The 17,049-nt window shown below is 42.9% G+C and overlaps 1 protein-coding gene across 7 annotated transcripts in view; it reads right to left on the minus strand.

The window, feature by feature from the left end:
• Nucleotides 1-1,367: 1,367 nt before the first annotated feature.
• Nucleotides 1,368-17,049, minus strand: part of CARMIL1 (capping protein regulator and myosin 1 linker 1) — a 196,565-nt gene continuing 180,883 nt past the window's right edge. For 4 of the 7 annotated variants that reach the window (XM_052788665.1, XM_052788664.1, XM_052788669.1 and 1 more), the window contains 5 exons: nt 14,832-14,910; nt 11,776-12,009; nt 8,922-9,056; nt 6,188-6,334; nt 1,368-2,424 (listed from right to left, as the gene is read on the minus strand). In XM_052788665.1, coding sequence (XP_052644625.1) covers nt 2,288-2,424; nt 6,188-6,334; nt 8,922-9,056; nt 11,776-12,009; nt 14,832-14,910 — 732 coding nt within the window. In that variant the 3' untranslated portion in view covers nt 1,368-2,287. The remainder of the gene's footprint in view (nt 2,425-6,187; nt 6,335-8,921; nt 9,057-11,775; nt 12,010-14,831; nt 14,911-17,049) is intronic. The other 3 variants (XM_052788667.1, XM_052788666.1, XM_052788668.1) reach the window with 2 other exon arrangements.

A 17,049-nucleotide genomic window follows, 5' to 3' on the forward strand; every position in this document is an offset into this window, starting at 1 on the left:
CAGTGCTGGGCTGGTGAGGCAGAAAGATACTAAAGAAATGAAAATTATCACTCCTCCCCACATCCAAAACCACAAGTGCACACAAAACCCAACCCCAAGAGCTCACACCAGCACTCCCCTAAAGTCATTTCTCCACCGCTCAGCCTGCCCACAACACACTGATGGCTGGAAAAAGACTGGAAAGGCTTTCCATAACTAATACGGAAAAACATTGCTGTATAATGAAACCTTTACACTCCCGCAGACAACTATTACAGCACCATAGCTTTTCTTCTTCTTATCAGCACAAACACATACTCTCTCTACAGCATTTCAGACATCCCTGTCTTTGGTTTACTGATACCAGGGTGATGGGCACACACATGACTTTACACCGTGGGACCAGTACAGTATCTCACATGCCTGGTGAGAAGAACATCAAGCACAAGTAAGAGAAATTCTCAGCGGTTGGAAGTTAGAGTCTAATTTTTTTTTTAATTAATACCACAAACCTTGCTGTTAATTTTCTTAAATTCACAAAACCAACAAATCAGGCAACGCTTCTTGTATACTTACACTTCTCAGACAGTTGTCTCTTCCACATCCTATGGGAATAAAAATTGCAGTTTATTTATGACTAGATTATTCTTCTTTTCTCATACAAGCATCTCAAATTTTCCTTTGCCATTTGTCTTTTGTTCTCACTGATACCCAATAAATCAAGTATATATATATATATGTGAATATGAAGAACTTTCTCTTAATGATTTTAGATGAGTGCAGAATTTCAAGACAGGGTAAACCCCGGGTATGAACCCCCAGCCTTCAGGACCTCTTTCCCACAGCCCCATAGCCTACTTTTGAGATGTGAACCTCTACAAAGTGCTTCTAAGATGTTCTGGTATAAAACCCTACTGTTTTGACTTGGCAGTCCTTCATACTACAACAGGAGAAGCAGCAATAGCAGGCACATGCACAAGGATCAGACAGAAAGTCATTTGACAAGACAGGTATCTGAGTATTTCTACCCAGGCAAGAAGCCATGGCAGGGCCAGGGAAATTGCTCTTGGGAGAAAGTTATCAAAACAATTTTGTTCTGTCCTATGGAACCAAAATAGACAATTTAGATAGCAGGTGTTTCTGGCTCACGTGAAGGCTGCTTTGCTGAAGATCCCAAGGGAGATTAGCAAAGAGGTCCTTCTTTCAGCAGTTTTACAAAGATGATGTGTATGTGTCCCTTTCAGCAGGAGCAGACATTGTACTAGAAGCAGAAAAAGATTATATGGGTTTTGTCTTAACTGCATGCTTTTTCTACCTGGCACAATGTCATCATTCAAAGAGCAGAGACCGTCAGACCACAAATAGTGCCGTAAAAACAAAGACTAGTGTTTCAGTTGTAAAATCATTTTTTTTATTGTTACAAATATACATATGAATAAAATCCCCTCAACCTGTAATGTAAGTGGGTAGCTGTGAAATTTGCACCCCCTCCCTCAAAAGCTGAGATGTTTTTACAGATGTTGAGCTATTTTTCTCGTAGAATTACACATTGAAAGGAAGCTAATATGCAGACAGAACTGAGGAAGGCCTCTAGAAAACACCAATATTAATAAAATTTCAATTGCCCTCATTCCAATCAACTATATACATTAATATACGAACGTGGAAGCATACCATGATTATATGTCATCCAAATCCTTCTCTGTTGTGCTTTTTGACAGTACACAAATGTAAGCGTTGGAGCTTTATGTACAGTACGAGAACAGGAAGAAAGAAGCTCCCGATGGGAGAATGTAAAAACCATACCCAAGCATTTAATATATATAATCTATACAAATTATTTTATTAGTGTGCTCTTTTAATATAATTACAATGTGCAATTGCATACCGCAAGAATATATTTATAGGTAAGTCACGTGCAGATTTGACACATTTACATTCAGCAGTACAACACATTACCTGCTGTACAGTGTATTAGTGTAAGACAGTGTCCAGTTAATTTGCTTTGCTTTCTAAATGCCCTAATGCAGGGCACTCTTTGTAGCTGCTTCAGAGAAATTCAAGTAGAATACATGAAGGAATCGCTGGCTTTAGCAAAGGCATGGAAAGGAACGTCTGCCTTGTACAGAACAGAAATTAAGGACCGAATCAACGCCACGTGAGTGTACTGTAAATCACGATTGGAAGATCAGGTTTTCTGCATGGAAATGTACCTGTGGTGAAAGAGCAGCTGGCTAGAAGGGCTGTTGATTGCTGTACCCTGATTGTTATAAAAAGCTCTTGCGCTATGAAGCACTTGTACTGATTGCTAAACAAAAATAAAATCTTTATCTGCTTCTTCGCCAGAGTCACTGGACTTGCTTCCCTGATGGCCGTCTTTACTTAAGGACCTCTGCTTCAGTTCCTGGAACTCATGAGACTGCTGCCCAGGGCTTCTTTTTGCAGCTGTATAAAACAGAAATGGGTCTTAATAATGATTGTAGAAGAGAGATGAAGAAAAATAATAATAAAAAAGTCATTCGTGCACAAAGGACCTGCTCCTGCTCCCACTGGATTCATTTGCACTAGTGGGAGTAGCATAGGTCCCTTAATTCTTCAACCCAGAAAAAGGTCAGAGAAAAGAGAGAGAGCTTGAGCAAACTTTAAGCCACTGTTGGTTGGCAAGCAGGCAAACTTGAAATATGAAACTCAATACTTCGCTGTGACACGGATAAACATTACAGTTAGAAACAGCCTGGAGACTTTCTTCTCATCGCACCACATGAAAACCAGAACAGCATTCTTTTTTCCAGCTGGGCTGGATCTCAGACGATGCACTCCCGACCGCTCAGGTGGATATCCTCGCCGGGCACCCCTCAGACCGGTGGCACAGGTTCCAGGCAGGCCTGTCTCCCTAGCAGGACACATCTATATTCTCCCTTTTGACTCAGCAGCCTTAATTAGGACAGACATTCACCTTGGCATCCAGGTTACCTGAACTGCTGCTCCCTGCCCCACCAGCACTGCCAGGTCCCGATGCCTTCCCAGTTCCCTGATGGAGGGGACACCCATGGCTCTGAGCCCAACGTGCATCCCTTCCAGCCGAGACCACGGCCTCTGCACCTCTTGCTGTGCTCAGCAGCCGAGAAAGGAGGAGGACATACCCACTTCCCATCACCTAAATGCAAACAGTACCCATTTTGTTCGCCCAGCACTCTAAAATCTCGGTAAGGCCAGGGTTTTCCTCAAACCTATAAGGTTTGAAATAAATAGGAAAGAAGGTTGTAAAACCTTGTTAAGGTTTCCGATCTAATCAGTGGTCTACAATTGCTATGGTAACGAGAGTTATTATACACATCAGTGGGGGTGACGTTATGCAAGGATTGATAGCTTCAGAAATCTCATACTTCCAATTAAAATGAACCTTTAAACACACAGTGGCCCTTAAATGTGACTTTGTTGCAAGTCATCTCACACTTCGCCCCCACAAAATTAAATGTTACAGTTACGAGACCTTCTCTGCTCCACCATTTCAGATAAGGATGTCAGGCTTTGGTTCACAGGGATCCTTGTGCCTGTTCACATTTCTGCATGCCCCTCTTAACAAGGCACCAGCAGCCGTGGGGGCCATGACGCACCACCTCTCCTTCCCTGCGGTCCTGTCCTGGTTTCAGCTGGGATAGAGTTAACTGTCTCCCTAGTAGCTGGTACGGTGCTATGTTTTGAGTTCAGTATGCGAAGAATGTTGATAACACTGATGTTTTCAGTTGTTGCTCAGTAGTGTTTAGACTAAAGTCAAGGATTTTTCAGCTTCTCATGCCCAGCCAGCGAGAAAGCTGGAGGGGCACAAGAAGGTGGCACAGGACACAGCCAGGGCACCTGACCCAAACTGGCCAGCGGGGTATTCCATACCGTGTGACGTCATGCCCAGTATATAAACTGGGGGGAGTGGGGGCGGGGTGATTGCCGCTCGGGGATTAACTGGGTGGTGAGCAATTGCACTGCGCATCATTTGTATGTTCCAATCCTTTCATTATTGCTGCTGTCATTTTATTAGTGTTATCATTATCATTATCAGTTTCTTCTTTTCTGTTCTGTTAAACCGTTCTTATCTCAACCCACGAGTTTTACTTCTTTTCCCAATTTTCTCCCCCATCCCACTGGGTGGGGGGGAGTGAGTGAGTGGCTGCGTGGTGTTTAGTTGCTGGCTGGGGTTAAACCACGACAGTACCACTCACCCATAGCCTCACCACCACAAGGGACAGCCTGCCCTGTCACCAGCGTGCAGCTCCAGCCGGAGCAGGGGCAGACAAGCAGCAGGTTGTCGCTGACTCATCTCCGTGGTCTTTCAAATTGTGCCAGACTGTGTTAGGGTCTGCCAGGAATGTGGAAAATGGGAGGGAGGAATCCCGAGGGAGCCGATGCTGCTGAGCTGCTGGGGCAGCCTCGGCAGGGATGCTCCCTGTATCCCTGGGGGGCCAGCACGACTCCCCAGGCAGCGCTGGTGCGTGCCAACAGGCTGTGAATCAGGGGACAGAAAGCTCTGGCCCGTTTTCGTTTGGCACAGACACTGTCCAGTCCTGGATCTCTGCCGTGATGAAAGCAGAACGGACACAACCAGCGCGCATCTTGCGGAGACCTACCTCTGCACATGTGGCACATTTGCTACCCAAGTAGTTCTCCTGAGTCCAAAATACCTGTTTCGTTATTTGGGCTAGCCAAAATATGGGACGAAATGAGAGCCAGCAGCTACGTGCTCACTACATTCTTATCCCGTCTTTGCAAGTTGGGAAAGAAGAGGAAAGGATTTTGAGAAAGGTTTTTAAAGCAATTTAATGGAATTGGAGAGGATTAAGATACCTAAATTCTGTAAATAAAATTTAGGCATTTCCACCTTACCAAACACCACTGCTTTTCAAAGAAATCAGAGCCTGGAAATTTTTGAGTCATTCTTGATACTTGTACCTCCTAGTAATTACATCGCCTTTGTTTGGCCTCCATTCACTCTTCAAACAAAACCCAGAACACATCCTGCAGCAGTCATTTTAGTTTATGGCCTGATAAATCAAGACAGGTAGTTTGCCCCCAAAATGCCTGAAAAAATATATCAGGCACTTAAGTCCACATACTGCAAGCAGGGTTCTGCCACAAGAGCTTACTCTTGCCCTGATGAAACCATACACAGGTGACCTGCATAGATCTGCAGCAGCACCTCAGCTTTTGAAACTTACTTACTTAGAGATATCTTAGAACAAACTAAAATATAGTAGTTTGATTATGACAGGGAGGAGAGAGATTCCAAGTTTAGGTGGGCTAAGTTTGATTCTACAATACGAAAAGGACATCAGTTTATACATTTGGGGCTGAGGATGTTATAAAAGGGATACATGATGTCTTATAAATATAAAAATTGCAGGTAAATGTAATTGCATAAGATGTTCAAATACCTCATTAAAATACTTCAGAAAAAAACATAATTTTGAACCATTGTTTAAACAAAGAAGTTAAGAGGTAAAGAGAAGCATGTAAACATGTACCATTTGAGAACAGGAGCTTTTATATTTTAAAAATACATAGATCAACCAAACATTTTTATAGCTTACTGAATGAGTTCACTATAAGTCAAAGCTGCCCTTCAGTAGGTGGGGCTTAAGCATGCAGCACAGTGCTGAGTTTGGGTTCTTTTGGAGGTTTTTTGTTTGTTTACACAGCTGAAAATCAAAGTACTATGTCAAAATAATCTGATTTACCTAGTTCTCAAATGGTTTTGAGTGACGTACTGAAACTGGCACTAACAATATTCAGGCTGAAACGTATTTTTAAATACTTCAGTGCACGCATCTTAAAAAGGAAAGGCATGTAAGCACACAAAGCAGCGGATAGTCTACCTGCAGCGTACTTACACAGCAGTGTGCCAGCATCACTGCAATGCGCAGTCACGGTTTGTAATGAGCCCTCTTCTGCAGAGGGGCTGCAGGTGCTATATGGTGCTGGTCACTGGCATTGCCACAAAAGAAAAATGCACACACATTTCTTATCTGGAAATTTTTTCAGGCCACATAGTTCCCATGGGGACAGAAAGACGATTAGCATCCCATGAGATTTTTACCTTTCTCTTAATCCAATGACAAACCCACATCCTTTTGTGGTTTCTTTGCTATTATCGTTTCTTAACAATTGTTAGTGCCAGTTATCAAGCACTGCCTCAATAAAAAATGAAAACTCTAACCAGAAGTTGGCTGTGCCTTCCTCTGCCCAAGCACATTAGCGTCCTCTTCTGCACTGGCAGCATACTGCCCCGAAGTGGTTTTCATGTTGCCAGGTGGCTTGGCACAGTCATGAGCTGTATCTCTTTTTTGACAATCTCCTGTTTGCTCTAGCAGGGAAAAGGATTCATTTATACCCCTAAGCTGTTCTGTAGACCCACATACGGAAAGTAATACAAATAATTTCACTTATCCGTCCCATTTAATCAATTGTTCAAAGAGTAGTAATCAATATGTCAGATGCTTGCTTAAATTTAGTCCAGATATTTGAGTATGTCGGTAACTGCAGCCCGATCTTACAGGTGTGCTGTGTAAAGAGGTGTATTTCGAGATTGTCCCACAAAGTACAGTTAAACTCATTAACATAAAGCAATTTTAAAATCAAGTATCACCTAATTTGCAGCTTGCTTTTGCAGGAGATATAATTTAGTTTACTAACTTAGGCAGATTTGCAGTGATTTACCAGTTGCAGAAAAAAACTGAGCATGCTAGCCTGAAAGGCGGCAGAAAGCAAGGACAGAAGAATGACTGAGTGAGGAAGTAGAACAGTAATAAAGAAAAAGGAAAACATGAAAAAGAAAAAAAAAAAAAAAAAGAAACAGAATTTACTCTTTCCCAAACAATTTTATGCAAAGCATAGCAGCTCCGTAAGGACCTGGAAACCCAATTTTAGCCATTTTGAACTATTATTGATACAATTTATACAGTGCAATGTAGCGGCAACTAGAAAACCCTGTGTTTGGCCAAGTCGTCTGTGGAGGTCTGTCTAAGGGAGCAAGGAGTGAGGAAAGCACCGTGTCTGATCGCTTTTGTGTAAGGATCTGGAAACAGCAAACACATTTTAAAAATAAAGCAGTTGTCCCTCTTCTCATGTGACAACACAAACTGCAAAAACTTGTCAAATCTCTGCTGTGTTAGAAATTGTTGTAACGCAAAAGGATCGTAGTTACAATCCCACATTCCCTGCTTCTCCAATATGTCCCCTCACACGACAGGGAGATGGAGAAGGCATATAGCACAGAAATGGTGAGGTTAACCTCACTTTAAAATGTAGCTGCAACAAGTCCCATTACATCGTGTTTCTCTAGTTATGTAGTAACAAGCTCTCTCACAGTCTGCTGAAAAGCTGGTGAGAAAACAAGGACTCTAGCCTATGCAGTTACCAGACAGCAGCTGAGAGAGTCTGTTGTGGCAAGAGCCTTTGACTGCAACCATTCTCAACATGATGGCACCAGTGTAGCGAGCCTGATCCCTAAGCTGTAGCCCAGTTCACCTGTCTCAACACCAGCTCTGACGGGACTAAGGGCAGGAGAATAAACAGGCTCTATTCTGTCTTGCAGCTCTCATAATGTCACAGCCACCGGGAGGCACTTCAGACACCCTGCTGTCTTTTCTGGATCCTGAGCCACAGGCTGTGGTGGCTTTTGCCAACATGGACCGTCTGAACCCTCAGCCCTTTCCAGACACAGGAGAGGTCCTGGGATGCGTCGTGTCCTGCTAGCTCTACAAAATTCAGTCTGATTGTGGGGGTTCTGCTGGGCTACCTTTATGGCCCAAGAGCAGCCCAAAGGCATCATACAGGTGGCTGAAGCGAGACTCAAAACCTGTAGACAAATACTTCACATGTGCTGACATGCGGTCACCAAATGGTAGCCACCACAGCAACAACTTTCCAAGCAGAGCAACACCCAGACTGCGAGGTAAGTTGTTTCATAAAGGAAATGGTAGTTTTAGGAGAGAAAGGGAGAAGCTTCTGAAAATGCACCATCCCACTTTGGGGACGGCTTTGCCCCTCCTTCCATCTAGAGGGTAATGGTGGGCTCTGCGGGCAGCACAACTGCTCAGTCTTCACAACCCAGTGGTACGTACCTGCCTTGACTCGCTTGGCCCCATCCTACGCTACGAAAAAGCTGCTGGCAGGCACCCCTTTGTCTCACAGCTTATGTGATGGGAATCACCTTGGATGTCTTTCTTGAGGAGACCCCCAGGAAGGAAAAGGTCTCACCCCCAGATTTCAAATGCTGTTATTTGTGCCAGCAAACACCACGCTGAGCAACATTTCTGTAACTACTTCTCCACGTATCCTATGCTATCAGAGGAAGCCTTAGCTCTTCTAAGAGCCAACTGTGGGCAAGGAAACACATCAGCAAAAGTAGAAATCCAGCGCACACATGAAAAGCAGCAAAGACAAGGCAGGAGCCTACTGTTGTGCATAAAAGGTACCAAGCCCTGCCCTGGCACACAGAGACTCATTGCCCGAGGAGGAGAACTCAGTCACATGCAGCACAGAAAGGAGAAGTACAAACGAAGCAATAGGCTGGCTGCAAGGAACAAAGTCATGGCTGCTCCCCGGAAACGTGCTGAACCACAGAGCTGCATTTCACGTTATTATGTGTGACCAACACCAATCAGCATCTCGATTCAGACCAAACTAAACCATAATATACACAACACTAGAGTCCCTTAATTGTTCAGCTACATTATTAATACCAAGAGATTCATCTTTCACTTGGGTTTGATCAAAGGAAGAAAATACAGAGCACCAACCCATGTGTGGAGGAGATGAGGGAGAGGTGACCAGATACACTTTCCTTGCTCTTTTTTGTCCAAATAAATAACCCCCTTCCCCTCTACGTGAAAACAAATCAGGGGGCAACGAAGACAAGCACGCTGGAACAACAATACCAACACTCCTACCTTCTTGAGAAAACGATCTGACTGAGGGGCTGCTCTGACCATCCTTTTCTTTATCAGAAGGAACCTTCTTCAGCACAGGTGGAAGCAGGGCAACTTTTGGGGAACTGGGGCCAGAGGGGGACTCCGGAGCATCCTCTGTGGAGTACCGGGAACAAAAGGGTAAGAAGTTATATTTGTGCTGTAGCTCACAGAAATGGTGCTGTTATGATAGGTCAAATCTCAACACAATACACAAACAAGAAACAGCTAGAATCTGTGTCAGAAAAAGGAGGATTCAGGAATTTACATTACGTCAAGAGAATGGTGAAGGAATTTCAACAGCTAAAGCAAAGATCTCAATTTCAGCATTTTTAACGTGTACTGCTATTGTAGCACAAATAAAAATCTGATGGGACCAACTGAATTTCCTGCAAGATGTAAGTATGCAATTTGTAAAGGACAGCTGAAAATTATTTTGGATGGATTTTTGGAAATATTTGTTCTATTTGTATTTTTATTGTCCTGAAACATAATGAACTGATCAATTTAGATGTCCTGTTTCACAGTTATAAGGCATAGAAGTGAACCAGGGAAACAGATTTCATAAATAGCCTACAGAACTCTGTACTGCCAGGAATAAATTGCCAGCACATAACAGGATAGCATCTGCAAAGATTTTCTAAATAGAAAAAATACTTTGTCTTCTAGACTGTGAGGAAATCTGGAACTTAAATTCAAATCCATAGTTTAAACCATCTGGGTATCTTGTTTGTCTAAAAGACTGGATATGCATTATGTATGGCAAGTTGACTACCATCTTTACAGTCCTTTCGGGAAGATCTTTTCAGTCTTACACTAGACAGCCTTTGTTTGGAAAGTAGGGAAGTACAGCTACAATGGATTACTTAAACTGCTTGTATGCTTGGTTCCCAAGGAGTAAACAGTGGCATGTGTACGCAACAGAGGAACTAGGAAGATACATTAGTACTGACAGAAGGAAAACGGAACTCAAGAGTATCACCTGTATTACATATTTGTACAATGAGTTAATTCAGTTGCATACTGGAAACTAATAGGAATTTATCTCGCTGCTGAGGAGCTACCACCAAGGAGTCAATCTTCTTACTTTCAGCAAACTGATGACCTTCCAAATGTAACTTGATCTAAACAGATACACCAATTCTTGGACCTTCTCCACGCTTTTGATGTGCCTGTGAGGCCAGTTGCTTTGGGAAGCTCGATATCAACACACGGATGAGCACAGTGCTTGGCAAACAATGCTTTGTATTTCTGAACTGACGCTGTTATGTGCTTTATTGAGGACCCACTTTCAGTCTTTGATGATTTGTGGATATCCAAGCTGTGTTCCTTTGCCCTCAGATTACTTGGCAAAAATTTGCTACCATTAGTTTGGCCACACTGCTGGAAACAACAGCGGGAGCAAGAGTGTAAATAGGATTATTGCTTGGCTGCTTCATCGCGTTGCCTGGGCGTGCTTAGCCAGCAAGTTGCTACAAGTACTAGGACAGAAGTTAGACTGCAACAGAGATGGTGCTGCTTTTACTGCCACCTGAGGAGCTGGCCTATTACAGGTAAATACTAATTACTCTCTGTGTTAAACCCACAGTACGTGCTCTCTGCAGGAAAGAGGAGCTGGCAGAAATAGATAGCTCAGGTCTTTCTGATAGCTAAGATTCTGAGGTAATACACTGCCTATTTTACAGATTAAGCATCACCAAATAAGCCATGCTTTCCTATTGTATTCATCTTTGTGAGCATCTTACCTGACACCACTCACTTTTATGACCATTTCTAAAATGGTCAATAAAATAAATTTAAAGCCATCTAAAACCTGAAGGTGATTCTGTATTTGAACAACATTCTACCCACTGGAGTGCAGAGACTAAGTAATGCTCAGGTTACACCTCAAGGGCAGGGAGGAGGGTGTAATATCCCCCTGCCCCCTCATCCTCACCAGAAATGACATCTTTCTAAGGTCAACAGCAAGTATGGAAAAAGCCTAGAGGTCTGCAAGCTCTTACAGATGGCTATGCTCACATTTTTCAGTCATTAGCAATTAATAAGATGTATTTGCCATAGCTACTGGGGGAGTCAGTAACTAGCATTTAATTCCCCTTAACTGCAGTGGCTTACTTTGAGAAGACTGGGTTGTGACATTGGCCTACTAAGCAGCAGACAGACAAACACATGGGAGATCTGCTGAAATATTTCCCACTATTGGAAACCTTGAGATAATATCTGGACTGGAGGTTAGGACAGAGCAGAAGTTAATAGTCATTCAACTGGCAGTCTTGCAGGGTTATAAAAGCACAATTACAATTATTTCCAGTCAAAAGCAATAAGGAAAGAAACAAAGGCAAAACAAGGAAAAAGAGAGTGAGAGAATCGGTTTGTGCAAGTTATTAAGACTAACAGGCATTTGCTTGAGGGACTAAGAGCTGCCTGCCAGAAAACCCCAAGGACTTTAGTACTTAGAGCCAGGTGTTTAGAGAAAATAACAGTCATTTTTGTCAACGCTACTACAACAGGGCTTTGTTGCTGAAGTAGCTTTCTATGCTCACCTCTTCTGTGAAAACAGGCTAATTCAAAACAGCTCTGTTGCTGCTGCTATTGCTTCTCCTCAGGCTTTACCATTGCGGATCACAGATTAAACCATTTTAATAAGTTTATTTGAATCAGGGCAAAGGGAGGTGGAAAAGAAGGATGCAAGTCAAGAGCAAGTGACTGAAGAACCTGTCCCTCTACATTTAACTTCTGTTCAGGATGTGGCCATGGGCATGTCCTCCATAGCCCACACAGACACCACTCAGAAGTACCCAGCTGGGGATAACGAATGCCCAGAAGTGCTCCTCACCAGTACGAGAGGCAGAGCGTGGTTTCTGTGGCACTGTGGGTCGTCCTGCCAGGCTGGGCTTCGTTGACTGCAGTGGGGGTTTTGGGCTGGTCGGTGTATTGGAAGAACTTCTTGCCTTTGCACCAGCTTCTGCCTTTGGTTCAGCTTTTGAATTTTTTTCTGATGATGCTGAGATGGAGTCACCTTTATTTGAGGCAAACCGACTCTCTGGAAGGGTCTGCTGGAGTTTAGGCACTAAAATAAACAGACACATAAAATAAAGTCTCCTGCAACACAGAAGGCTCCTTGCACAGATATGCTTGTGTGGAAAATACCATCATTAGCTGACATATTTCACTGCTGCACTGCTGTGTGAGTGTGTAAGAGAACCCCTAACATTTCATTCAAAAATCACTGCAAGAAAAACATCTAGAACTGCTAGTTCTTACACGTGCTAAGCTTCATAATTCAATTGCTTCAGAGGTGACAGAATCTCCCCCTTTTTAATATATTTGGGGTGATGGCTGGCTGGACCTTATTGTTCCTTCGTATTTCTGGGAGCAGATGGTACAGCCTACCTGCTGAGAAAACAGCGATGGATCAGTGGAAAAGGCAGCCTTTGGCTGTTTTGTGCCTCTACAGACAAAAGGCTGGATATCCAAGATCAACAAAGAAATCCTGGCCCAGAAAATAAATCCCAAATGTGTGATCAGCAGGCTACATCTTTTTATTTGTTGCTTTTAGCAAGCTCTAGAGGAGATTTTGAAACTTAGCCAAGATCAAAGTATTCTTTATATAGTATTTTGATTTACCTAATAACACTGTATATGGATTATGGTTTCCACACATTAGCAAGTTTATCAACACATTATTCATCCCAAACAAAGACCAAGGTATTTACAGATAAAGCTAGACTGACTTCCAAGCAATAAATCAGTCCTATCTAGCTGTGCACGTTGGTAGAAAGCCTGCTGGACTGTAGGCTTCAAACAAGCAAAATGCCTGCCCTACTTTCCTACTCTGCCGCTTTCAGAAGGTTGAAGGCTTGTATGTAGCAGGTATAATGATTATCTTGGAACTTGTATGTTAGCTTGGGACTTTCAGTAATTGTCACATCTTTATTCTCAGAAGAGAATTACAGACTAACTGAAATGCACGCTGGTAGCCTTGGTACTTGGCAAACCCAAGTACGTGCTTACAGATGCTGACTTGACCTACCTACCTGCTATTCCCATTCAGAAATCCCACTTGTTACAAAAGTGCTGAGCAGGGACATTTTAATGGCAGTGGGAGGGAGGGGAGTGTTGATATAGTTTGTTGCAAGCCAATCTCCAGTATGTTTTTCCAGCTTATGTAGCTGTTTTTCAGCCCAGCTGGAGTTAAACTCTGGCAAACTATAGAGAGTTGTGTGGCGCATATATATTTGTGTGAGTGCGTGACAGGGAGAATTTGTGTCTGCATGCACGCAATAGACTTTCATGCCACAAGCGAAACAGCAGGACACCTTCTCCACCTGTGTGTGTGCACACATACAAAAAAACCAGGCAACATCCAGACATGAAGCAAGGAATAAAAACCCCTTTACTCTCCTTCTGTGTCACTATCTATACTTTTCCTATAGCAACGTCCAGCAATTTTCCGTTAACTCTCTTTCTTGCCTTCCTAACCTCAGGCCTCCTAATATTATTACAACCCAGTAAGTTAAAATAAATTAACCCAAAACAAAGACAAACTGTAGTCACAACAGTGAAGAGCAGCCTCAGGGAGCTCTCAAGCAAGAGTGGTAAAGAAAGAACTGACAGCTGGAGGCCAAAAGGAAGGGGCATGCACAGTGCAGTGAGGTGGGGGTGAAACGTGTCATATACAGACACAAGGACCAGAGAAAAATTGGGGTCAGACACCCCCAGCTACTCTAATGCCCCAAGCACAGACTATTCTTGCTCCTCTGACTTCAGTTTGAAGATATCGGGAGACACATATATTACACAAGGCCCTCCTCAAAAGATAAGCTTTAAAAGCGCTGTTCAGCATGCTCTGAACATGCTGTCCCTTAAAACTAGCTTTAGAAACGTATAAAACTTCAAAATCGATTTCTGAAGTGCTCAACCAAGATGGCCACATTTGGATTTTGATTTCAGCCTGTTTTTTCAGCTTTGCTTCTGTATGTTTCAGCAACCCTGTGTGCTGGGCTTGCAGGATACCTACCACTGCTGTTAAGAAATCAGACCTGGACTTCCTAGTTCAGCCCACTACTTTCAGTCCAGTGATCGTGGTATGCACAAACCATCAGAGTTGAATCCCTTTTGAACACTTCACTGGCCAGTCCCAAAAGTATGCACAGAGACCAGAATTTCATCTTGTCCTGAGATGGCTGCATTGTAGGCACTGCCATGTCAGGGCCCAGGACTACAGCTTGACAAGGGCACAGCAGGACTAGGCGCAGATGGAATCTGTGCTGTAAGCACTGCAAGGCTGGACTGTACTTTGTACATGAGGGAGAGTTGTTTTGCGCATGTATGCAGTGTTCAGGGGCCTCCGCAGCTTTGCAGACAGCCCTAGCTTCAGTCAAGCCGGGTAAACCCTGGGAAGAGCCAGCTGCCATTGCATGCGAGATGTCTGTTCTAACAGCTGAAAACCGGTACTACTCAAGCTGGTACGTGCACAGACTACCTTGCAAATTGGTCATATCCAGGTCATCAGATAACTTCAGGAGTTTCACTTCTTTGCGCACAGACATTTTTGCTGGCTCCTGGGTTCAGCTTCAGCTTTGCTGATCCCATTGCAAGCGAGCATCCTTTCGAAGGCGCCCCAGGCGCATGCACCAAGTACTTTCCCTCCTGTGCAACGTGGAACACAAAAGTCGACCTGTCAACTCAGCTCTAGAGCTGACTTCATGAGAACTGCTGTCCAACACAACACAAAAAGTGTGCTTTTGTTTCTAATCCTTTTCATGTAGCGTAAGCTCATGTTTTGCCTAAGCAATTGTAGGCACACAATCTGGAGGGGGAAGTGAGCTTTTGAGGTTAGGTATTTTGTATTTTCTAGAAAGAGTTTATACCAGGAAACTCAAACTGTACCTGTACCACTTCCATCCAGTCGTTCTGAGCTTGTCGCCGTGTCAAAAGACTCTCTGGGAGTTGTGTCATTCCCAAGTTTCTGAAAGAGTGAGAAAAGCTCTCATATTAATAATATATCTGTAATTAATATAACTCAGTGGTTCTGTTAGGAAAAAAAGCTCTAATTTGGAAGCCATAAGGCAGAGAAAGCAGTGATAGTAATAAATGGTGGATTCTCTCTCCTTGTTTCTCTTTCAGTTCTTGGGAGATCTAAGCGGGAAGAGAACTTTGCTGATTTGTAACTAATACTGCCTCCTAAGCGACAGGTCTCCTAATGTACAGGACTGGAAACTGAAGGTGCTAGTTGGAAACAGTCTTCTCTCCAAAGATAGAATTTAAAAATTCCTTGTTTAGGTTTAAAATAAAAAGTCTTTTTCTGAAGATCTAGGTTTTTCATATGGCTGCTGAATGGATCTTATGCTCTTCCACATACAAGAACAACTTATTTTAGATAAACCTGCAACTACAGAACTAGCAGCACTCACATATTTTCCAGGATTCCTCTAAAAACAAACAGACCTTACTTACTGAAAGGTGTTTAAAGCTACCCATCACAAGCACTGCTGAATGCTCAGCACCTCTAAAGAAAGGGAGCTTCTTGTTTATGTGCTGATAGACTGGCTAAGTCTTCTGTTCTCAACAATAGCTTTCCTAACATCCCGGTCTCAAAAGAAAAGGTGCAAAGACTTTTGTCATATCATAGCTCTAGCGAAAGTGATCTTGAAACCTATGTATTCACCAGGAGCTTAGATATACAGCTGATGTGCTTGTAAAAAAGAACCAGCCTCCTTTTACTGTCTTACCTACTACCAAAGCTTAAGCAGAGGGATAAATGAGAGGATACAAAAAGTGCATAGAAATAAGTGCAGGATACAGTATGATAGAAAGCCTTATAAAGATAAGGCTAGGCAAAAAAGTGAGATTTTTTTGAAATTAAAAAAGTACAGATAGACTTTTGCAGGCAGCTTCAATCTTGATCTTGATCTGCTATTTCAAGACAGTGTGGCAAATGACTTAAAGCAAACGGTTTGTGCTGGTGACTATTGCATTTTGTTATGTACCCACAAGTAAGTCACGTTGACACGTTTAGGACACTGCTATCACTGCTCCAACACCAACTCTGCATGACTCATGCTGGGATCTGACCGTCCCATAGCGTTCAGAAACCTCCACCACATGCCATGCAGCGCACGTCAAATACGGTCACTGCTCTTTGGAGCTTACAATACGAAAGACTGCCAGGTATAATACGTAGATAAAAATTGGACAACAGGAAATGCAGGAAGGAACAGAATGGTTACAAGTAGCAGGAGCACATACTAATTATAGAAAAATTAGTGGATTTAGAATGAAAATAGTATTTTAAATATAAACATAAAGGGAATGATCTCTAAATATCCACACTGGCCACATATCTTTCCCCTGTGGTGGTAAATCAACACAGGCATTTCAAGAGAAGCAGATTTTGGGAAGCGATGCAGAAAACAGTGTGATTGGCCTTACAGATTTACTGATACCTCCATTTTGCTCGTGTAATCTCACGGCTCCTAAAACAAAGACTCTCTTCAATACAACAAAGAAAAGGATGGAGATGCTGAGTGCCTGCTATTGCTGTATAAGACCTGGCAGGGCAATGCTACCTCCCAACCTCTCCGCTAAGTACAGGTGTGCACTTAAAATGGCACACTGCATTAAGGAGGATGCTATTAGAATTGTCATTAAACTTCCCGTACTGTAAAACTACCCCAATATAGATATAACTATCCACTCTAAGGGATTATATTTCTACAGATTTTAAGTATAAAACCATCTGTGTGTTAAAAGCCACATGTAAGCCAAACAACCAAGTCTTCTGGTCAGAAGCACTCTAGAAATGCCATGACTTGTAGGGCCAGAATGGTAAGCTATGGTGCCCATATGGACAAATCAAAGTCCCCTCCAAAGCTAGCAGGAACATTATGCTTTGTACCACTGGGTGAAAACTCAGTTTTTATTCCCATTTCTTGACTGTCATTGATATTTTGGCTAAATTCTCACCTCTCCACCTCCTAAAGTCACATGTTTCTTTGTAAGACTGTCTTGGCTGTATATTTTTGAAGGGAATACCACTCTACACTTACTGGATTTTTCTTCCATACCTTGGAAAAAAAACTTTTGAGAACTGAATTTACCATTAATT

The sequence above is a fragment of the Harpia harpyja genome, chromosome 5, assembly GCF_026419915.1.
Source record: "Harpia harpyja isolate bHarHar1 chromosome 5, bHarHar1 primary haplotype, whole genome shotgun sequence".
Taxonomy (NCBI): Eukaryota; Metazoa; Chordata; class Aves; order Accipitriformes; family Accipitridae; genus Harpia; species Harpia harpyja.